At 35.2% G+C, this 24,419-nt stretch overlaps 2 protein-coding genes across 4 annotated transcripts in view; one reads left to right on the forward strand and one right to left on the reverse strand.

Moving 5' to 3' along the window:
• The window catches only part of Ccdc175 (coiled-coil domain containing 175), a 61,680-nt gene extending 58,495 nt beyond the window's left edge, over positions 1-3,185 (forward strand). The window contains exons 18-20 of the mRNA XM_027929661.2: positions 452-495; positions 2,453-2,615; positions 3,013-3,185. Of these exons, the coding sequence (XP_027785462.2) occupies positions 452-495; positions 2,453-2,615; positions 3,013-3,185 (380 nt within the window). The remainder of the gene's footprint in view (positions 1-451; positions 496-2,452; positions 2,616-3,012) is intronic.
• A 4,383-nt stretch (positions 3,186-7,568) lies between these two features.
• Jkamp (JNK1/MAPK8 associated membrane protein) lies at positions 7,569-24,384 on the reverse strand. 3 transcript variants are annotated; one of them, XM_027929806.3, is made up of 7 exons: positions 24,295-24,384; positions 22,196-22,269; positions 21,482-21,636; positions 16,060-16,266; positions 13,407-13,588; positions 10,829-10,905; positions 7,569-8,459 (listed from the first exon to the last, which is right to left on the reverse strand). In XM_027929806.3, the coding sequence occupies exons 1-7, from the start codon at positions 24,296-24,298 to the stop codon at positions 8,241-8,243; spliced, it is 918 nt and encodes a 305-aa protein (XP_027785607.1). In that variant the 5' UTR covers positions 24,299-24,384; the 3' UTR covers positions 7,569-8,240. The 3 variants fall into 3 exon arrangements, with proteins under 3 accessions (XP_027785607.1, XP_027785606.1, XP_027785608.1); XM_027929805.3 differs by having other exon boundaries at positions 22,196-22,287; XM_027929807.3 differs by lacking the exon at positions 22,196-22,269 and having other exon boundaries at positions 24,295-24,382.
• Positions 24,385-24,419: the final 35 nt, after the last annotated feature.

Raw genomic sequence — 24,419 nt, forward strand, 5'->3', positions numbered from 1 at the left:
TGTCTATTAATGGGTCTGTCATACAGATATACAGTGCTCATGTGACCAGCCTCCACAGCCCAGATGGCTCCTGAGAGGCCCACGTGATATTTTTCAGGCTATGCTGTTCATGGAGAAAATTGCCTCCATTGAGATCTAATTACTAAATCAATTTCCCATTCCTGGAATAAAGTCCACTTGTTCAAAGGCTTTTATGGATTTTATCAGTTGCTGAATTCAGTTTGCTAATCTTGGTGTCGCATTTTGTATCTGTATACAAAACTGCCTTCCCCTGCTTGCACTGTGGTCTTTTAAAGCCAGTAGCAGAGCAAGTCTGATCCAGTTATTCTATCATTTTGGACATAGAGAATTTTAGACAGAAATACTTTTTGAAAAACAAAAACAACAACTTTAATTTTATTAAAAGGTTCAAATTGTTTCAGTAATCATTGTAATTTGTAATCTATTTCAGCACATTATGTAGACTTGTGGGCTGAATTTCAGGCCCTAGTTAAGGTAAGCATTTTTTTTTTTTGTATTGCCTCCATAGTAACATAGATTCCCAAAAATGTTCACTTATGTAATAAAGGTGTATGTGTGTGCATATGTGTATGTGTGTCTAGAAAGATTACAGGGCAGTGACAGAGCTGGTGTGACCATCACATCCCAAAATGGATCCGTTGTGCCAAATGTCACTATGAAATCTTAATCCTTACTATCTTCCTATACTACCACTCAGTTATAGAGAAGACTTTTCTTTCCTTCTTTCCTCCTCTCCTCTCCTCTCTTCTCTTTCCTTCCTTCTTTCTTCCTCTCTTTATCTTGCAAGCTCAAATTGAGCACATTTTGTTTGAGGACAAAGTTGTCTGTTCTGAGTTCCATCACTCTTCATGTTTTACAGTCATGTGACACCTCCACCCCTCCCCACTTTAGTGGCAAGTAGGCTAGAATTTAAATCCAGGCTCTGCCCCTTTCTAAACACTTAAAGTTGACATAAAAAAAATCCTTGTTTAACCCTTAAATCACTGGGTAAAGTATTGATGTCCCTTTTTGAGATGAATCTATAGAGTGAGTTGAAGTAACTTGCTCAAGACCAAATCATGAATGGGGTGGAGTTTAAAACTCAGATTCTGTCTGATTTTATAGTTTTCTCTTAAACTTTACCTCCTCTGCAGTTCTATACTTAATTTTTAAAATAATTTTATTAATTGCTTTTATTTATATTGACAGCGGAATATATTACAATTCATATTACACATATAGAGCACAATTTTTCATATCTCTGGTTGCATACAAAGTATATTCACACCAATTTGTGTCTTTATACATGTACTTTGGATAATAATGTCCGTCACATTTTACCATCATTTCTAATCCCATACTACCTCCCTTCCCCTCCAACTCTTCTGCCCTATCTAGAGTTCATCTATTCCTCCCATGCTCCCCCTCCCTACCCCACTATGAATCAGCCTCCTTGTATCAGAGAAAACATTTGGCATTTGTTTTTTGGGGATTGGCTAACTTCACTTACATTATCTTCTCTTACTCCATCCATTTACCTGCAAATGCTGTGATTTTATTCTCTTTTATTGCTGAGTAATATTCCATTGTGTATTTATGCCACATTTATTTTTTATCCATTCATCTATTAAAGGGCATCTAGGTTAGTTCCTTAGTGTAGCTATTGTGAATTGTGCTTCTATAAGCATGATTGTGCTGTCCCTGTAGTGTGCTGTTTTTAAGTCCTTTGGGTATAGACCAAAGAGAGGGATAGCTGGGTCAAATGGTGGTTCCATTCCCAATTCCAAAATCTCCATACTGCTTTCCATATTGGCTGCACCAATTTGCAGTCCCACCAGCAGCATCTGAGTGTACCTTTTCCCCCACGTCCTCGCCAACACTTATTGTTGTTTGTCTTCATAATAGCTGCCATTCTGACTGGAGTGAGATGAAATATTAGAGTAGTTTTGATTTGTATTTCTGTAATTGCTAGAGATGATGAACAATTTTTCATATATTTGTTGATTGATTGTATATCCTCTTCTGAGAGTGTCTGTTCATGTGCTTGGCCCATTTATTGATTGGGTTATTTGTTTGGTGCTTAGCTTTTTGAGTTCTTTATATACATAGAGATCAGTGCTCTATCTGATGTATGAGGGGTAAAGATTTGCTCCCAAGACGTAGGCTCTCTGTTCACCTCACAGATTAGAAACAATCTATACTGATTTTTTAATGCCACCACTGCCACTAAAAATTCCAAGCTCTGTAAGCATTCCATTAATTTTTCTCATTTGAGAAACCATTTCTCTGCGCTCTTTCACAGAATTTTGTGGATTGGCTGTCTACACACACACCCATATTGCACTCTGCATGTATAATCCTTTTGTTTTGGACAGAGTCCATTCAGGATGTGTTTTTATTTATTTTGTTGCAATATATTCACATACCCCCAAATGCTATTATCTCGTTTAAGGAACTGGTGCAGAACAGTGAAGAGATCTTGCAGGAAATAGAAAATCTAATGAAGAGACTGCAAGACAGAGATCAAAAAATTGAGCTCATCAATTCTTGGCTACAAGGGAATCTTGAAAAACTGCGTTCTCTTATGAACCAGGAATTACCAACAGACCTTATCAGTAAGCAACAGTTTTGTGTTTCTAGAGATCTTTTACTATAGCTGGTAACATCAAAAGAGGCAAGCAAGAGTGCCAAGTAAACTCATCCCCAATAATGTCACAAATACCCAGTTGAACATTGATACTAGCTTACAGGTTGAATGCAGTAGTATAGAAATATTTGCCAATTCTCCTTCCACACAAAAGAATACTCTAGATAACTGAGTCTTTACTTCCTTGTGATTTTTTAAAAAACACTCTTAAAAAATATTTTTCAGAGAAGTTCTTTTTAAACTTATTACATACATCCTTGTCTTGTTAAACAAAAGAAATTGAATATAATTTCCCCTTTTCTTCCTGAACTCAATTTAGCACTGAAAACTATAACTGTAACTGTTGACTCCTCTGAAAAATCTAGTGATGGCTTCAGGGGCTTCTGAGGCTTTAACATGTTTATTTGCCTCTAAGCAAGCAGCCCAGTCTCTCCAGTGGTATATCAGCTTCATCTTCAAGCCTGCAGGCCCCAAAGCTCTGTCCCAATTACAGCTGCTGTTGGAAATGGAGGTGAAGCCTAGTACCAGCACAATCTAAGAGTCCCAGGGGCAGAGATACCTGGAAAGGTGGGACATGGGTGCAGCGAGTTGGGGAGAAGGAAGAACAGAATATAGAGGAGAGATGGGATGATGAATGAAAATAACATCATCTGGAAACTGTAGAGCTCTATGAGGTTATTCAGGTTTGATTTTAAGGAGCTTAACGGCTAAATACACTGTCTTAAAGGTAGCCTCTAGAAAATGAAATGGGATAAAAATAGAATGAGAAAAAGTGATAGGATTAAAAATAGCATGTGGTAAAACCTGTTTTCTGGGGGCTTTGCTTAACATGAAGCACTGTTTCAGCAGCCAGTGCAGAACTTTGTGGGTCATGTACCCATCAGTTGTTCCAATAGTCCTTGGGGATCCTGGGGATGTCCAAGTGCATAAGGAATCCCTGGTGGGTTTTGCTTCTCTTTGCATTTCCTTTGCTAGGCCTGGCCAGCCCAGTCACTGTAGATCAACTAGTTTAAAGAGCTAAATTTTATATATATATATAACTTAGGACACATGACATAGATGGAAGGACAAAAGAATTTAGATATCAATGACCTGGATATCTCATAATCAAAATGTGTCTTCAAGTTGACATTAGCAACACCAAACCCCAGACACTGAGGTAAGATTTAAGACTGCTAAAACTAGCAAAATTAAAGCTTGGAGATATTTAGTTTTGAACTCCTCCCCATATTCTCAGTTGCTTCCCATTTTCTAGATGTCAAGAATGTTGTGAAGATTCCTGGGCAAGTCTATTGTCTGCTACAGGGGTTGGTATACTATAGCCTGGGACCAAACCAGCCCTTCTCCTATTTTCATAGGGCCCAGAACTAAGAGTGGGTTTTATACCTTTAAATGATTGGAAGAACCCAAAAGAATGATAATGTTTCATGACATCATAAAACTACATTAAATTCAAATTTCTGTGTCCATACATTTTATAGACACATAGCCACACTCCCTGAGAAAGGCTATGTGTCCTACCAAGCCTAAAATATTCACTATTTGGCACTGAATAGGAAAAAGTTGCCAACCCCTGGTTACTCAGAGAGGGTCACAGTGAGCTCTGCTGGTAAGCCCTAAGGATCACATAGGCTGAGAAGGGGAAAATAAAGGCTGACTTCTTTGTTCTAAGCCACACAATGATGAGCAAACTGTTAAACAATGACCCATCCAGGTAAAATAAAATTTTCACTGAAAATGAAAAGAATGTCAGTTTTATGAAAAAATATACATTTTATTGAAAATATATTTTTATTCAATAGGTTATTGACTGGCAGAATTTCATTTTAAAATTCAATACTATTTGTAGTCAATAAAATATTGATAATCGGATATAGAGATACTTTGAAAATTCTCCTGTTTTTTAGGTTTCACATCACAGGTTACTGCTGATGCTAAACTATATTTACAAGTATTTACGGAGGCCTGTTGTATGCCAAGCATTGTTAAGACATCTTGTTTACAATGGTGAAATAAACAAATACAGTCCCTACCTAAATGGAACTCACAGTCCAGTACAGAGGTTGACAAACTTTTCCTGTAAAAGGCCAGATAATAAATATTTTTTTGGTTTTGCCAATCATGAGATCTCTGTAGCAATGGCTTATCTCTACCACTGTAGCAGAATTACCCTTAAGATGTAACTTGCCCACCTTGGTACAGTTGGAGAATCAGGTATGGTAGAGATACATATAAAATCCCGAGGGTACTGAAGGTGGGACAGAAGTATGAAAGAACCTAGGAGTGAGAAAACCTGGTTGAGGAATCAAGAGAGAGAGATATCTCTTGAGAAACTGGAGATGGAGCTGAGATCTGAAGGCAGTTTCTGGCTTCCCATAGATCTATGTAGCTCTGCTTCTGAGGCACTGGTGTGTGGGGTTGGGCACAGGAAGGTGTAGGTTTGAATCTCAGTTCTGCTTCTTAATTTAACTTCTGCTCCTCTGGGTCCCCAGTAATAAAATAATTTGGTGATAATTAACAGGAGTTTTAAAACATAAGCTTTAACCCATAAGTTATTCATTATATCCCTGAAATCTACCACCTTCCTGGGGAAGGTAAGAATAAAATTTGAACCTTGTATTACTTGATCATCTCTGAGCCACCTGCAATCTAACCTTTGAATGTCCCCTGTTGAATGGCTTCTCCCAGTGAAGGAACACAAGATATCACTGCAGCCCTGTAGATCCTGCCCTCCTTTATGACTACTGTGATGGCTTCACTAAAGTGCCCTCAGCCTGGCTCTAGACCAGATGTTGCAGTGACAAAGTTGAATAAAACTCATTCCTGAACCTTGAAGTGCACACCCTGTGAAAATCAGACAAGCCAGGATATGATTAGAATAAAGTGGATCTCTTCTATTATGTGGCTATGGGATGGCAAATCTCTTGAGTATTGCTGGGAGCACATAGGTGTCTTCTGGAAGGAGTAGCATAGACATGAGCTGGCCAAGAATGCCAGTAACTTGACTGCATGGGGATCAGCTAGGGGTGCCAGTTGGAAAGAGTGGGGGATCATCTGCCATATCCCTAAATGCCAGACTTCTGAGAACTAAGACTTTTTGCTTTTCTTTCTTGTAAATAAAAGATAAGTAAGTTATTTCTTAGTACATACCTAAGTCATAGTACATAGTGATTTAATACAGATTATTTTTAAAGTGTTAAAAAGAATTTTTAAAAAATATTCCCGAAGCCCTTGAGTATACCATATAGTTACAGATAATTTGAGTATTAAACAAATATCTTAATACATGCTCTCCAGAAGACTTTTTAAAGAGGACATATTAAAATACCAAAAAAATCATTCATATAACTGTCAGTTATCTTTTAGTGATTGTTTAATTCTGGGAAAGAACCCATTTATAATTTTCTAATTACAGGAGGATCAAATTTGGGGGGAGAAAAAAACAAAATCATATGGCCCATAATTGTCAAAGGTCTTCTGGAACAATTGGGAACTAAACAATGAAGAGTTTAGACCAGTGATTCTCAAATGTTAAAATCAGGTGGAAATTTGAAAATATCCCAGGCTCAGGATGCTCCCCAAACCAATTCAACATGAATGTCTAGAGGTCGAAGAAGTTTAAAAACTTCTCCTGAGGTTTCAATGTCTTACAAACCAATACATTTAGACAAATGTATAACAATGCAGTTACTAAATTTATCAATTGACCCAAATGAATCAATATAATATTTTGACTTTTAAAGTATTCAGAACTGATTTGCAAAATTATTACCATACACTAAGCAGCAAGAAAGGTAATATGCTATAAACTCCTAAATTGAAACTTAACATCGCTGAGCTAGGAAATTTGTTTTGTATTCAATGATCACATTTTTCAAATTACTTAGTAACATCAACAACCATAGTGACTCTGAATTCCAATTGTCTTGGGTTTATGAAATCAAATCTAAAACACAGATATTACGTATTCATGAATTCTTTGCCTCTGAGGACTTGTAATAATTTCTTGCATGATTTCTCCTTTTGCACAGATATTTTTCTGTTAGAACAGGATATCTGAAAAGGTGATTGTTAAAATGGCCTCACATATAGTGGGACCTGAAGATATAGTCCTGGTAATCAGATTCATGTAACCCCCCCCCCCCATATATCCAGTTACATAATTTTCCAGTGGAGGATTCTTTGGGCAACTCGGGATTTTAATGTACACTAATAATCACCAAACCTATATGAAATGCAAATAGAATTTAAAACTTTATTTTTATTCCTACAGAAAAGAAGAAACTAAAGCATAAAAAAAGAGTCCATTTCCAAACAACACCTGAATGTCCTAGGGAAAAGGCATTAACAAAGAAGTACTTCTCAAAATAACTGAAGGACACAACTGCTATGAATTTGAAAGGTAAAAACAAAACCACAGGAGAAATGAGTGCACTTATTTTCATATTTTGTAACTATTAATAGAAGTGTTCTAAGTTTGAGATGTAATAGTCAAATCCCACATATTGGCAGAATCAGTGAAGACCTTCTAAACAATATAAATGGAGCATAGCCAGATTATAAGTGCTAAATATTTTATTTTGCTTCCATGGCTTAGACCATGAGTCTCTTGAAGCCTTCAGAGGATAAACATCACTGTATACCTAACAAAAACCAACCACAGAAAAACTGTTTACATTCTGGGTTTAATTAAATCTGAGAAGCTGTCAGTTATAAGATGTATCCTAATTCAGAAATGTCACAATGCAAGAAGATGTGTCTCAGGATCAACAAAAAAAGGATGATAAAGATACAAGATAGTAAGATATAAGAAAAGAAATATATGACTATATTACTTATTCATTTGGGAAGAGACTAAATTTACTATATAACATTTTAATTATTTCTATAATTAGTGTGGTAAAAAACAAATTTCAGAACATTTGAGTTTTTTGTAGTTAAGCTTTTTATTATTTTCTTTACAGGAACAATAATCTGAACGTGTCTTCAAATTATAAACAGAAAACCTGTTACATAAATTATGCTCTATTTCTGTATTATCAAAATACTGTATTGGTGAAAATAAATAGATAACAAAAAACAATACTTTATTTCCACATTTGCTGTCAGACCCCACAAATATGTTTGTCTTTGTAACCCATTATAGGTGAAAAACAAATTGAAACACAACAGGCATGCACAATTATGTCACTGCTAGGGATTTCTGATTATACTTATTAAAGTTTTTCTTACTAAAAAGTGAACAGGCCATTGCTACCAAGTACACAGAAACATTTGCTACCAAGTACACAGAAACATGATTACGCTCTAAGAACAGCTGAAACTTCCTCAGAAGTTTAGTTTAGGCTTCTAGTGTGGTAGATAGTATTATACTATGCAACAGAGTATTATGGTATTTCATATTTTCCATGTCTAACCATAAAGTCTGTTAAGTCAAAAACAAAACCAACCAACCAAACAAACAAAAACAAACATTAAGATAGACTGACTGACAATCTTGTTCCCATGTGTGACAGAATAATTCTAATGCATTTTTATTAAATTTCTTTATTCTTTATTAAGAACACTTTTTGGGTTTTTTGGCATTTTATATTCAATGTCCATTAGCTCCTTCTGAGAGTATCCGTGAAGGTTCTGTAAATTTTGAAGTGAACAAGTAAAAAAGGGCTGGTGTAGGTACCAAAGCCAAAAGGGGTAGATCTTGCTCAAGCTTATCCACTCTGGAAATGGAGATTATCCCATAGGCATGAAGTAACCAGTGGCTGAAGAGAACAATTAGTCTTTTCTTCCTGACCAGAAGATCATAGCAGTTCTATATAATTTTATAAAACAGAGAAAATAGAAATACAGATTATCAGGATGAATCGGCTAAATAGTTCATTTTCAAACCAAGTCATATAATATAATATTTGAGTTAAAAAGGACTTAATGAGTCACCTGGTTTACCCATTCATTTTACAGATGAGGAACTTGAGGTTTCCTTCAGTTATAAAAGCACTGAAGTCTACATCACAATTAGCTCCCTTCTAGAAGGGACTGTGGTATTTCATAGAAGATATGAACTAGAAAGAGGAATCCCATACCATGTGCTTTCTTCTTGCCCTGATCCACTGTAGCTATGAGTTTATAGGTGGGATAGGAGGTACATAAACGCAACTCCCTCAGCCTCTAGCAATCCTGGAGGCTGCTGCCTGAACCATTAGAAGACAGCAGAAATGACGCGTAAATACTCTAACTTTCTTTTAATTTTTAATCATGTTCTACAGTCTGCAGAAACTGGAAGGATCAAATTCCTATGAAAGAAGCATCTAAATGTGCTAATAAACACACTGATATACAATTTATAAAGGGTTAGTCACCAACTTTCTCTTTATCATTACATGACTTATCAACTCACCTAGAACTAGATTCTTTCCTTGATTCAGTTCCCTATTTCTGATTCATATGTAGAGGACCAATTAAAGTATGTGAACATTTGACATAGGAGAGAGTCACAGGGTCAGAGAATTATAGTCTGAAGCTAATTTAGAAATGTATAGCTAATTCTTCACTATGAAGAACAAATAAAAATTCAAAAACCTCATTTTATTTAAATATTCAAAATCTCTTCCCTAGAACCTTTCCCTGCAGTTGATAAACGTGTCAAAAATAACTTTCTACACAGTGTGGTGGCACATGCCTGTAATCCTAGCAGCTCGGAGACTGAGGCAGGAGGATTGAGAGTTCAAAGCCAGCTACAGCACCAGTGAAGCACTAGCAACTCACTGAGACCCGGTCTCTAAATAAAACACAAAATAGGGCTGGGGATGTGGCTCAGTGGCTGAGTGCCCATGAGTTCAATCCTGGTAGTCGCCCTCCACCCCCCCCCCAAAAAAAAAAAAAAAAAAAACTAATGTCCTATCTTCTTTGATTAATCTTAATGAAACAATGATTAAATATTACAAATGAGAAATGAGGATAGCCTACAAATGGGAACAACTGAATAGTCACTATCAGAAGTTCTTTTGCTATTACTCTACCTGAAAGCTACTATGATTTCTAGCACCCACCACCATTTTTTCATTAATGTACCACTCAAAAATAGTTAACAACTTATTTTCTTTGGTCTTTTTTATGCTACAAACCATGAAAAAGCACATTTCTTATCCACTGTCATGAGCAGTTTAAGACAGATCACAGACACTACATCAGCAAGCACAGGATGGAAGAGTCTAAGACCTTATACCTTTATTCCTTTAGGGTTTAGCCTCAAAATAGAGTTCTTAAATGAGAGACAGGTATTTGATAGCAATCATTTAAATGTGACATATTAAAAAATAATCAGAAGACATCCAGGCAATTATTTTAGAAAGAAAATTTCAGAAGATTGTATGTGAACAAATATTGTGGAAAAAAATAATTAAAATTTTAATTAATACAATTTTCCCAATTTAAAGAGTCAAATACACTCTTCTCAATTTTTGGTTGACAATAGCTTAGTTCTTTAAAAATAGAAAATTTTAAATATATGAAGACATAGAATATTCTATTCTATTCCATCAACCTATAAATTAGTCAAAATATGCTTTTATGGTCAAAAATATTCTGAAAATACAAACAAGTATAAAATTAAAAATAACAAAAATAGAGTTCCTTATAACAATGGTCTTCCACTGAAATATCAGAAAGTTTAAGGCACAAAAACAATGTCTCAAAAAAGGAAACAGAATCAGAACTAGTTTGTCTATCATTGTGATTTCCAAATCACCAAAATATTATAGACTTTATAGGACAAAGTGTGAATAAAGAGTGAGAAAACATAGATTATAGAATGCATAATAAAGTTTTAAAATTAATTCAACATGCAGCAGCAAAGCACTTTTATATTTCTCTCAAAATAGTGTTAAGTTCCAACATTTTGATAGTTAAATGGTTGCTATGTGAGTAAATTATGTGAAATGATTTTTTTTCACTGTGCTGGAATAGGGAAACCTTTACTATGTCACCAATTTCCCAAGGAAACATAATGGAGCAGCACACACAGCCTTCCAGAAACTTAGATAACAATCTAAAAGCTACCAATGACACCAATTAGCCAAGGATTACTGAAACAATTAGTTGTACCTTATCACATCATATGTACTATTTTATTGTCAGATTTGTTTTAGAGTATCTTTAACAAAGGAAAAAAACATTTCCTACCTCTATTTCAGAAGCCGACATGTATACAGCCAGAGTGAACAAAGATAACACTAATATAATATATGGGAAGGCATAATCTGAAAGACAAGCATCAGTATTATTGTTGGAAATTAAACAGATTTCTGAATAAACCATCCAATAAATTCAGTATAATTCTCCCTAGGTCAAATTCTTTTTCAACTAGTTCTGTGAGATTTGAGTCCCAATGTCCTGAGACAGGGATCAGCAACCCTTTTCTGCAACACTTTTGGCTTTGCTGGAAAGGCAAGTGTGACTCTGTTTTAATTACCTAACTATACAGTTGTAGCTGGAAAACAGTCATAGATAATATATACGTAAATGGGCATGTCTGTGTTCCAAGAAAACTTTGCAGACACTAACATTTGAATGTCATATGATTCGCACATATCAATGAATAAAAATCTTTTGATTTTTTTCTAATCCCTTAGAAATGCAATACCTATCCTTGGTCCAGCTTTGAAAGATCACTGCCTAAGGCATCCATTGAATGAAAAGAATTAAATTCCTCCTGTGCATCTGGAATGGCACCAGTTATATACTAAACTTGGGAGAATTGAGAAAATAGTTACTCAAACAATTTTCTGTGCTTTGTGGCCCAGAAGGGGAGCATTGGTTGAGAAAGACTATCTTTAGCTACATAAGCTTTAATTAGTTTTTAGAAAAGTTCATTTACCAATAAATTTCAAAGGGTTAATAGATCTTTCAGCATTATAGTAATAAATTTTTGAAATTTCTACTCCACGTTCAGTACAGTATAAGCAAAATTTTTCCTACACAACACTAGCACTCTTTGAAATTTAGAACACACAAAAACAAATTAAAAATATACTATGAATTATTTTTGTATAATTATTTTAAAATGACTTTATTTTTTTTAAGCCTTTATATATTTATTTATTTATTTATTTTTTATGTGATGCTGAGGATCGAACCCAGGACCTCACACATACTAGACGAGTGCTCTACCACTGAGCCACAACCCCAGATCCCTAAAAATTACTTTAATTTAGGAAGCTATTAACCATTCTACAATTCATTTGGAACAATTGCAAATGTTAATTCAGGATGCTGATGCTGAACTATCCATACAGGGCTTATTTCAGTTTACTAAAGAGCTGAATGACTTGTTTGACAGTTAGAACTTTTCAGGATACAGTGACTGGGTCCTCAAACAGTCATGACAAAAACAAAAACAAAAACAAAACCCAATACCATTTAATTCATAAGAAGCTAAAGGATGTTGCTAATGATACAAATTTTAAGACTGTGCAGTAAAAAGCCATATGAGTAAAAAGGAAGAAGAGGAAGTTTTAAGGAAGGGGATAGAGTGAGGTACTTGGCTGGTGGCAGGAATCAAAGTGGTCTTTAAACCCTAGTGTGTAAAACTATGAACCTAGGTCTGAGACTCTATGAACCTAGATCTGGGATAGGGCCTGGGAATCTGCATGCAGGTTTCCCTCATGAGTCAGAAGCAGATCACACTTAAAAGCCAGCTTTGATAATACTTCCAAACAGGTAAAAGTTTGTAACTGACAGTGTTCCAATCGCTCCCAGTACATTTCTCTCTGGACCTCAATCCCCAGGTGTCATAGCTATAAGAAGCATCCTGCTGTTCTACTTTGCTCAGACTCATTATATCCTCTATGAACCAAAAAATATTTAATTTTTTCCAACATTATAAAATTGAGTTGGTAAAAGCTCTCTGTGACTATTCTCAGCAGACTGCCTAAGTTTATACTTAGTGCAAAGGAATATTAACACCTTGATCTTTCCCTTAAATGTGTTCAGAGTGGTGGCCTGTTAACAAAATGAGTAAAAACCATTCAGTGTGAAAAAGTAAATTTTTTCAATATAGGCAGCTGTGATATAGAAAGCAATGGTGTTTGGCAGTCTCTGTGGGTTTCCAAACCTTTTCCTGCCTTTCACAGCCTCTCTCTTTCCTCCATTTCATAACCAAGAGCTTAAGCATAATAGCACCAAAAATCTAAGGCAGAGGAAATTGAGGGCTGCCAATTCTTAACTCTTTCCAGCTTAGGTAGCTCTCCCAAATTCCAGACTGGAAAACACTACTACCTGTAACCTTTTGGATACTGAATTCACATCTACCACCGTATTTGTTTCCTCTAATGTTCACTGTTTATCCACCCACCAGCAACTAAGAAGGCTACTTTATCCTAGTCTCATCCACTCCTTTAGCCCCTATATTCAATGTGTTATTCCCTCCTCTTAAATAGCTCCTCATTCCCAGTACTTCTCTGCCTTAGGTCAGACAGTCATTCTTGGCTTACTGCAATCATCTCTTAACTGATCTCCCAGGCTCCCCTCCTCTGACAGTTCATCTTCCACTGGGCTATTATCCTTCCCTAGCATACATGAAGCCCTGAGTTCAATCCCCAGAATCACTATATATGTGTGTGTACACACACACACACACACACTAAAGCTTCTTTTTAAGGATTAAAAAATGAGCTTAAAAAAAGCTACAAAATTAAGAAAAAACACTGTTTATTACACATAATAATAAATAAATATCATTACCTTTCCTCATCATACTTACATAGAAGGCCTCCGCCAACTGCCTGAAGCACAGTTAAAATTGGGAAGAAGTACAGTGCAGCATAAATACTTTTAAATCTATCAGACTTCCCTAACCCACATGCAATCTTCTTCACCAGAAGAGGTCGAAGCAGCATCATTAATACCAAACAGAATGCATAATAGATAAATACAATGGTGTACCTGTAAGATATAATCGGGAATGTGTACCATCAAAATATGTTTAAAGGTGTTTTTGTCCTTGATATTTTAAAATCAAAGATTCTAAAACAGGTTTAAAAAGTATAGTAAGTCTACCCATCAGATATTCAGATTGCAGAAGGTTGGCCAACATACAAGTGTACACTGGTTTCTTTCCTGGCATTTTGGAAATATGCATCAAAAATCCTAAAAATTTTATTTTATAGTCTTTGACCTAGCAAATTTACTTATTTATTTATCAAAGGGAAACAACCCAGGATACACACAATAAACCTTATGTATAAATGTTTTTATTGAGTCACTTATAAAAAAGAAAACTCGGGAAGAAAATAAATACTCGACAATAGAAAACTGGTTAATTCTATAGTATATTCATGCTGGAATATTGTGCAGACATTAAAAATGCATCACATGATGTACATATGTATAGAAACGTCATGAGGTACCTAATATCATGTACAATTTCATGTATTAAAAAATAAATATTAAAATTCAATGGAAACAAAAACAGATGTAAATATTTTTAATTATGATATAGATAAGTAGTTCGGAAAATATGGAGTTATTTGACTTGCATTTTACATATTTTCAAATTCAGTCATCTAAGAATAAAATCAAAAGCAAACCAACAAAGCTTGTAAAATACATGCCTCTATTGTTCAACCCTCCCCTTATTTAGGGTTTTTGTTTTGTTTACTATATTATTATTTACCTTAAAGTAACTCTGAATTAATTTTATTAACAAAACAATAGAACAAGAGAAAGCAGTAAAACAGTGCTTTGATTTTCCTGGAGAATATTCTACAGTGTATAACTAGCTTGATAGGCAGATGACAAGCCATGAGGTCTCTTAAATAATAACCTATAATTGAATTAATTACCTTGACTTTTCACCTGGCATAGCTGGTATGTTTGCATTTTTATCGCATAATTTTATAATGCCACTCATTGTGGCTCACCCAAAATTAACAAAATTCTGCAATTCGACTTGACTTTTTTATCCCCACTAATTTTTGAGAGCCAATAGAGTTTGAAATTAGAAGTGTCTATCATGGGTGCAGAATGAGGGCTGGGAGTATCTTGTTGCTGTCTCTCTTCTAATCTGATATTTCTATAATAAATACCATACATATGACTAGTAGTAAATGAGTCTGATTTTATTTTAAATAAGTAACTACATATCTTATTTAAATGTGATAACCAATCAGTTCTTAAGTTTCCTAAATAGAACTAGGTTAAATTCTGCAAGTCCTCAGGATAGCATATAACAAGAGAATATCTGAAGTTCAGGGTTGTAACCCTATGAAATAGTGAATGAAAGAGGACATTATCAGTCTTTTATTTACACAGATTGGCAGTGGAAAAGATGATTTTCATATTGCTACATCTGTATCTTGTTTCACCTTTTTACATATATGCATATGTAGGTTTTTGACACTTTAATATTAAGAACTTGATCAAAAGGACAAATTTCATTGAACATATTATGTAATAGAAATTTGCTACAGTTAAGAGAACAAAGTAACACACTTTGCTTCTTTTCTTTTGTTTTTTTGTACCTGGAATTAAACCTAGGGGTTCCTAACCACTGAGCCATATCCCCATCCCTTTTTTATATATAGATTTTTAATTTTGAGACATGGTCTCACTAAGTTTCTGAGGCTGGCTTTGAATTCATGATCCTCATGTCTTAGCCTCCCAAGCCTCTGGTATTACAGGCTTATGCCACTGCACCTGGCTTGTAACACTTTTCTTTATACTTTTACAAAAAAAAGAATAATCCATCAAAATGAATGCCAACAATTTATAAAAATTCTAAAAATAAAATAATATTATATATGGAATTTTACTAATTTGATATCATTAAACCAAAACATTATGATGAAAATTACATTTATTTAGAAAAGCACAAAAAGAACATTAACTCAAGCAGTCTAATAATGCCAACTACATTTAGGTGCCGTGGAAGGCAAATATGTATGGATTCATTTAATTCTCGCATAATGGTTTTGCCATTTCACCAATGGGAAACCTGAGATTACTAGAGGCTGTTAACATGCTGTGCTAACATAACAGCTGTCAAACTCAGAATTCAAACCTAACATTTTTATCTTCAAAGCATATACTCTTGTATGTCAGACACTGCATCTCTGCATCAAATTTTTTCCTTATAACTCTTAAAAAAAACTCTAGGAAACATATAAATCTTATTTTAGAAGTACTTATATATATTTCAACAACAATATAAAAATGCTTTCCCTTCTATTATACTGAGATTTATTTATATTTCCTCCTATAACACTCTGTATGCTCTAAGAGAAAAGAAATAATTTCAATATATCTTCCCCAGTACCTAGAAGCTGTTTTTATAATGTTCAATCTGTTGAAACAAATGAAACCTATAATGATCCTCAGAGTTTTTTAACTGACCTTAAGTCTAAATAAATACTTACAGTGGGTAGACAGCTTCATGAGTACAGTGTACTGTGGTAACATAATCTGGACTTGGGTTGTAAAGCATCGTGTACCAATCAGAAAGCATCAATACTCGACATGAACGGATATAAAGAACACCAACAGGATCACTCACAAGTAAGGTGATGATAGCTGCCATACTGCATTCAAATAATGCAGTGACATGTTGGAAAAGTGCACTGGAGCTAGAAAAACAGAGAGGCATGATTTCCAGAAAAATTTCAATATTGAGATGGCTTTAATAAAACAAAGTACATGTTTCAAGATTTTGATTCTAGAAAAAAAAATTTCACTGCAAGATCCTAAAACTAAAAAATCTTCTAAAGAGATGAGAAAAGCCAAACATATAAGAAAACTACTTGAGAAGAGTGTTCCTTTATTTTCTGAAAAAGGATATTCATATCCCAGAGGATACTATGCTAATATTATTTAAAGGTGTAACAGAAGAGCAGAAATTAGGTATCTACTTTATATCTTTATTATGCTGCCAAATTGTTATTAAATTTTTGTAGTTATCTATGCATCATTTTAAATTACCTTAATAAGTACATAGAAGATGATATGTAACGTGTCAGTTATAAGGTATAACAATGTAATAAACACTGAGAGCCCACTGTTTAACCCAGCAACTAAAACACGCTCAACAACTTATAACTATTTCTTAGTTCCTCCCCATTCCACACTCCTAGTGGTATCCATTATACTAAATTGTTTTTTTTTTTTTCTAAATAGTTTTCATCCCAATTACATTAGTGTTTCAAGATTACTCTGTTCAGTTTGGCTCATTTAAATCATATGTGAGTCTTTGGGCTTTTTTTCCCATTCAAAATTACATTTCCAAGATTTGTCCATGGCATTGCTCACAGCTAAGCTTCAAGCATTTTCACTTCTGTGTAAGATTCCACTGTGTGACAGTACCATGATTTATCTACTTTAGTTAAACATGTTGCAAATGTCTTCCTCTCAGTTTGTGGGCTCAATTTTCACTTTCTTTGTGATCTTTATGAACATGTTCAAAATTTTAATACAATTGTCTTTGATAATTTTTTTAACAAAGAGGTTGTTAAATGCTTCAGCAATTTAAATACTTTATTCAAATACTTCTACACCCCAATATAAGAAAATATTATCCTATGTTTTCTTCTAAAATTTTTAAGGTTCTGCTTTTCATATGTCAATCTCTAACTCACCAGAATAGATTTTTGTGTAGGATCTAACTTTAGATATTCCCATATGGAAATCCAATTGTCTCAGAAACAGCATTTTATTGAATATGCATTTCTTTCACCCAACTAACTTGCCATGCCACTCCTGCTATAAAAAGTTTCATACATAATTCATCTCTATATGGTCTTTATAGTCTTCTGCCTCCAAGGAGCCAGTCTCTCCTGGGGCAACTTCATAAGTATAATTTCCAAGATCCTATAAGGGACATGCCAATCACAGGAATCAAATGAAATCTATAATGATCCTCAGAGTTTTGAGATAGGTTCTCAATAAGTTGCTGAGGCTGGCTTTGAACTCAGGATCCTCATGCCTCAGCCTCCCAAGCTTCTGGGATTACAGGTGTATGCCACTGCATCTGGCTTGTAACACACTTTTCTATTATACTTTTACAAAAAAAAATATCCATCAAAATGAATGCCAACAATTTTTTAAAATTCTAAAAATAAAATAATATTATATATGGAATATCATTAAACCAAAACATTCTGATGAAAAATACATTTATATAGAAAAGCACAAAAAAGAACATTAACACAGCAGTTTAATAATAATGCCAGCTACATTCAGCAATTTGGCAAGACCCTGCCTCAAACAATAAAAAAGGTCTGGGGATGTTGCTGTAAAACACTCCTGGGTAAATTGCTGAGGCCAACCTCAAACTTGCAACCAGCATGGACCACCATGCATCCTTTGTTTCTTTAAGAATTACAGACGAAGGGGCTGAGGTTGTGGCTCAGCAGTAGACTTATTTTTTTTATTTTGAGGCAGGATCTCACTAATTTGTTTAGGGTCTCACTAAGTTGCTGAGGCTGACTTTGAACTTATGATCCTCCTGCCTCAACCTCCCAAGTTGCTGAAATTACAGGCATGAGCTATTGCACCTGGCTGTGCTCAGTACCATTTAACATATTTCATATTTTCTATCTCCTTCCCTCTTAGCACTACATTCCATTATTTCTTGATATGTAATTTTTCTAATCCACTATCTTTAACTGTTTAAGCTGCTGATCACCTTGCTTTAACATGGCAAGTGTACATCTTCATTTTAAGAAGTTCCTTTGTTTCCTCTAATCCACTTTTCTGATAATCTCTTGATGACTGGGCAGCTTTCTGACTGCATCCTTTATTTCTTTTAAGAATTACAGAGGTAGGGGCTGCAGTTGCTCCCCTACTGCAAGGTGCTGGGTTCCATCCTCAGCACCCATAAAAATAAATAAATAAAATGAAGGTACTGTGTCCAACTACAACTAAAAAAAATATATATATAAAAAAAAAAGAATTACAGAGGTAACAGTTATCTATCCTATAATTCAAATCCATTATCTACAGTCCTTTGGGGGCACAAATATATTATTTGTTACATCTACCAATTAGTTTTCAAATATGTGATTTAACTTTCTTGCTATGGTATGAATGTTTATGTGCCCCAGTATTCATATGCTAAAACCTAAACCCAATGCAACAGAATTAGGAAGTAGAGACAATGCAACAGAATTAGGAAGTAGAGACATGAAGAAATAATTAGGTAATGAGGGTGGAGCCCTCAGGGCATTAGTCCCCTTATAAAAGAGGTCTGAGGGAACATGTTTGTCCCTTCTACTAAGTGAGCACACTGTAAGAAGGTGCCATCTGTGAAACAGAGTGAGCCTTGATCTGGAATTTCCCAGCCTCCAGATCTGTGAGCAATATAGTTCTGTTGTTTATAAATTACATAAGGTATTATGTCATAGCAGCTCAAATGGACTGAGACACTCTCATTCCAACTACCTGCTTTATCACTCTGCTCCCAGCCTGTCATCCAGTGTGAGTTTCTGTTTTTTAAAAAAGAAGAATTCTCAGAGATTCCCCCTACCTCTGGTGAGACTAGCAATATATAAAATAGTAAGGCCTTTCTGGACCTCTGTTATTTTACAAGGGTCACTTGAAACCCCTAATGAGCCAACACTGTTAGAAGCAGAACTCCTAGACCATTTTACAAAGGGGAAAACATTAGAGACAGAAATCCCAAACTTATTATTTCTTGCCTATCCTCCTCTCTTCCTTCCTTCCTCTCTCCCTCCTTCCCTTTCTTCCTGTTTTTGGTACTGAGGATTGAACCCAGGAGTGCCTTACCACTGAGCCACATCCCTAGACCTTTTTGATTGTTTATTTTGTGACAGGGTCTTGCTAAATTGCTAAGGCCAAACTCAAACTTGCAACCAGCATGGGCCACCATGCCCGGCTTCTTGCTATTACTTAAATATCCTCTTTGATGGTGTCATGGTGTTCGTTCAAATCCATCTGCAGTCACCTATGTGATCTTTACAATGTGAAGGCCAATTCTAAAATTCCCTCTATGAAACCACAGTTATGCACTGCTAGTAATGCTGCAGTCAAGGAAGGACCACAAATGAGATAATGATCCCGTAAGATTGTGTTGCTTACTTATCTCGAAGCTGTCCTGTTGTCTGCACAATGATAAAAGTGTCTAACAGTGTCAGAACATATCCCTGCTTTTAAGCAGTATGTGACTGTACTTCAGAATCTCTTCTGGCTTTCAGGAAAAACACTCCTCACCAGCACCTTTGACAATTCCCCGCCATGCTAAATTTCTTTAAATTCTCCTGTACCAATGTTGGATGAGAACACATTTCACTATCTGGAAAAGAGTGTATCCTTCAAGATGAGTTCTGCTTTTATTCAGTTCCTAGGACTCCAACAGTCCCAAACATCTTTATATTCTAGCCTCATGCAGTCCTTCTTTCTAATGTCTCCCTCAACTCTCATTTCTCGATCAGATGCTCCTTTTCGCTTCCATACTTCTCAGGCTGAGTAAAGGGGGTTCAAGTAGAGGAAAGACATAAAGTAGGAAAAGTCCTGAGAAGCTGGAGGAGTTAAAGGAAAATCAGTAGAGCAGAAACATACTAAGGAAGAATTTGGCTTCCTATTTTAGTAGAATAAAGTTCACATCCTTATCAAGAATCTGCATATTTGGGCCTCAACCTCCTTTTCCCACTCTCCTTTATATTACCTTTCTTTCATTTGCAACCCATACTTTGACCACCTCAGATCCCACATTTCATACTTCCATGCCATTATTCATACTGTCTTTTTACCTACTCTGAAATATTTCAGATTCCATCAGGTACAATTATCTTTCCATTTTCTGTGACTCTAGAGAATTTTGTTTATAATTTTCATTACATTTAACTCTTTTAGGGACTAGGGTTATAGCTCAGTGGTAAAGTGTTTGCCTAGCATGTGTGAGGCACTGGGTTTGATTCTTAGCATCACATATAAATAAATAAATTAAAAATAAGGAGCCATCAACAACTAAAAAATTTTTAAAAATAACTATTTTATTATATTTCTAACAGTGATTATAATTATGCATACATTTGTCTTCCCACAAGATTATCACTAGAAGCCACATCATTGTCCTTCATCTCCTCCCCTAATCTTCCAAACATAAACTACACTACTCAATAAATTTGTTGTCTTAATGATATGAATTTTTATAATTAGGTTATAGCAATACCATTTTTAACTACATTATACTAGATTATTAGCACTAAATTAAACTACAAGGTATTTTATATAGAACAATAAACAGCTTGTAATCATAACCAGTTTTTTTTTTTTTTTTAGAAGATAAGACACAATAAACAGCTTGGGAGGCTGAGGCAGGAGGATTCCAAGTTCAAAGTGGGCCTCAGCAAAAGTGAGGTGCTATGCAACTTGGTGAGACCCTGTCTCTAAATATAAAATACAAAACAGGGCTGGGGATATGGCACAAGGTCAAGTGCCCCTGAATTCAATCCCCAGTATAAAAAAAAAAAAAGACACAATAAGAATTATTTTTGAGAAAAAAAATAGTCCTTCAGTAAAATAAAAGAGAGTTCCTTAATAAGGCATGTAGTCCTTCTTTCTAATGTCACCCTCAGCTCTCATTTCTCGATCAGATGCTCCTGTCATTAAGTTTCTTGCTATAGTAAAGTTTAATCAGAATATAAAGAAAAACAGGCTTATCACCTTTAAAAACAACAGAAAAAGTGTAATTATTCTTCTAAATGAAAATTGGGTTGAGCATGTGCTCAACATGTGCAAGGCCTTGAGTTCAATTTCTACCACCAAAATAAATAAATAAATATTCCAACATTGGTGCATCCAGAAACAATCATAGAATGTGCTAACCTCTTTTTCCCAGAGTACCATTCGATGAAGAACCAGTGTAAAACAAGAGGAAGCATAGCCATAAATCCAAGATAGAGCCAATCGTAAAGTTCTGGAGATTCTGTGCAAGGCTGACAATACTTCTGTGCATTTGTTCTCTGTCCTCTTGGGCATACCTACAATATATAAAAGCCATATTTTATGTACAGACAGTACTTTAGAATATTAACACCCCCAAAAAAATCATTCTATAAGATATATTTTAGTTTAATACAGTTGCTTTGTATGTGCAGCTATTTAAAAATTTTTAAAAGTGTCCAAGTGAATAAAAAGAAGCCTCATCTTATGTGCTATGTCTTTAAAATTCTCATAAAGGGTTCCTTTTATTTTGTTACTAAATAGTTACCATTTAATTAAAAATCTAACTTTTAACATCGTGTAAAAAAATTTGCAGAGAAATTGTCTGAAGTTATATTACTGTACAAGTCACTGTACTAAAGCATTTAAAAAGTAATTAGAATTTACTGTAAAATTATAATTTTTAAAAAAATACCTGTGACTATCAAGAAAGATGTAATACATTAAAAATCTCAACATGAAAGTATGAACAAGGATTTTATTAATACCTCCATAATCTTTTCTGAGTATATTTAAGAAAAAAGATTAAACATGGGAAAATATTTCAAAAGCAAATAGATTTTTACAAATGAAATAACATGCGAACATAAGACTTACCCCACATTCTCCATATATTTCAGTTGAGCCATTTTTAAATAATAGGGTCTTCCCACAATAAAGTCCAAGGCATGCTGGTTGAATATCGACAGCTTTTTAAAAACAAACGCCAGTATAGTAACATCTTTTGTGATTATAAAAAAATAATGCAATAATAGCGAAGGATTTGGCAGATATATGGCAACATAGTTTTGATTTTTAAAATGACATGTATTAGACAAATCTCCTGATGCATTTATTTTTTAATTTCTCCCTTTTACGCTGTGGCACTGCAGAAAGTTAAATTCAAACCTTGCTCTTAATACTGTGCCTTATGATTAAGGTCCTCAATTAGCCAAGCAGGTTTATCCCCATAACTCAAAGTCTAACCCAGGTATGTCTCCAATGGTTCCAGAAAGCCACTCCCCTTGTAGAGTTGTCTTTGAATTTTATTGATAATAGAGCTCAAAATATATATATATATATATATATATATATATATATATATATATATATATATATTTTTTTTTTTTTTTTTTTTTTTACAAAAAACAGGACTCATAAAGGATCATCACTTTTTATTGTACCCAGTTCAGGAATTAAGCACATACAATTAAGCACATTTTAATAGCAAAAAGGACAATTTCAGAATAGAGGGTAAACATTTGAGAGTAAATACATTCACCTCAATAAAAAAAAAAATTCCTATATTGTCCTAGCTTTTATCATTTTTTTGAGGACAGGCGAAAATTTCACCAAGGTCATCATTGGGCCTCTGACCAAAATTTGGGAACAAGTGCCTTAGAATCAAATCCCTGAACTCAAAGCTGGTGCGGGTGGGGTGGGGGTAGGGGTGGGAGTGGGGAGTAAGTGGGAGGGAAATAAGTCTTCTTTACCAAAAAACTTAGGACCTACAGATCATCTTGGATCTCATCCACCAGGAAAAATTGTTGGAGGAGTTTTTCATACGTGACATCTGATTCCCTTCATGCACTAGCTTATTCTTTGAATAAACACGTACTGAGATCATTTTCACTAGTTAAGGGCCACTAAAGGTCCACAGAGAAGCATGACAGAGTCCCTGCTTTCTAAGAACCTATAGCCTAATGTGGAATAAATCCAAATCAACTATGGTATAAATGTGAATTGATTTGGAAAATAATGCATTTTATGACTAGAACAATCTTTTCCCAAATTCTTCATGATTTCACAATTGAGACTGCCTTATCTAAAGGCCTTTTCACCTTTCAAATTCCATTTATTTATCCTGCTGCTGCTGAAAAATAAACAGAAAAGACACTAGGTAAAATGTCTCAAGTTTAGTATTTTTGATTTTATCAAATATTGGACTTAGTTTTGTAAACACATGAGCTTCTTTGTCGCTTTTTAAAATAGGCAACTATAATCAATTACAGGATTCTAAATACATGAAAATAAATGTTTCAAGAAGGCAAAAGTTAAAGAATTGGAAGCTTCTGCAAGGGCTTTATATCTAGTAAATGCTTAGTAATTCTTTTTGAAGGTACATAATCTAATGTTTCTCGAGATCCAAGACCTGAAATATCCTGTACGATAAACTGAAAGCAACAGCTCACCATCTACCAAACAAAACCCAGGCTCCAAAAGTCTGTTCAATTTCCCCTTTAATTTCCTTTACTGAACAATGGTTAAAATTTTAGAAGATTTTCCCCCCCAACGGTCTGTCTGTGAAGGACCCTATAAACTTAAAGCGCGGAGAATGAAGCAGGAGATATTAATCTATGCAGTAATTAGCTTCTGCTCCTTTACTGTTGTTCTGTTCTAACGCCCGCGCTCTTAATTCATTAATGCATTTCCACCGCATTACACAAAGGGACTGAAGTGACATTTCATACAGAACAACAAAAGGCTGGGCCTTCCCCCCCCCCCCCCCATAACAGCCCGCGCCCCCTTGCAGCCTGTCAGGAGCAGACACCACCCAACCCCAGGAGGTGTCCAGGGCCCGGCCCCATGGCAGGTGGGAACCAGGGAGAGAATGAGCCGTTATAGATGGCTGCCCATCCGCAGCCATACCGGAGCCGACTGCGTAGGAAAAAAGCCGGGACTAAAATAAACTCTTCCAAATCCCGTTGACCACTCACCCATTGACCGCTGGAAGGTTTGCTTCAAGTAGCTCCGGGATCAGTGGAGGCGACAGGGGCACTCGGACATCCGGGCTACAGCAGCCTTGACGGCTCCGCCTCCTGGTAACCCGGGCGACCGCCAG

This window comes from Marmota flaviventris, chromosome 2 (genome assembly GCF_047511675.1).
Source record: "Marmota flaviventris isolate mMarFla1 chromosome 2, mMarFla1.hap1, whole genome shotgun sequence".
In the NCBI taxonomy this organism is placed as follows: domain Eukaryota; kingdom Metazoa; phylum Chordata; class Mammalia; order Rodentia; family Sciuridae; genus Marmota; species Marmota flaviventris.

Coding starts and splice junctions, on each gene's coding strand:
- Jkamp (XM_027929805.3), bottom strand. Junction 21,637..22,195: donor AAATATATGGAGAATGTGGG/GTAAGTCTTATG, acceptor TATATATTGTAG/GTATGCCCAAGAGGACAGAG. Junction 8,460..10,828: donor TGTCGGCTTCTGAAATAGAG/GTAGGAAATGTT, acceptor AAAATTATATAG/AACTGCTATGATCTTCTGGT.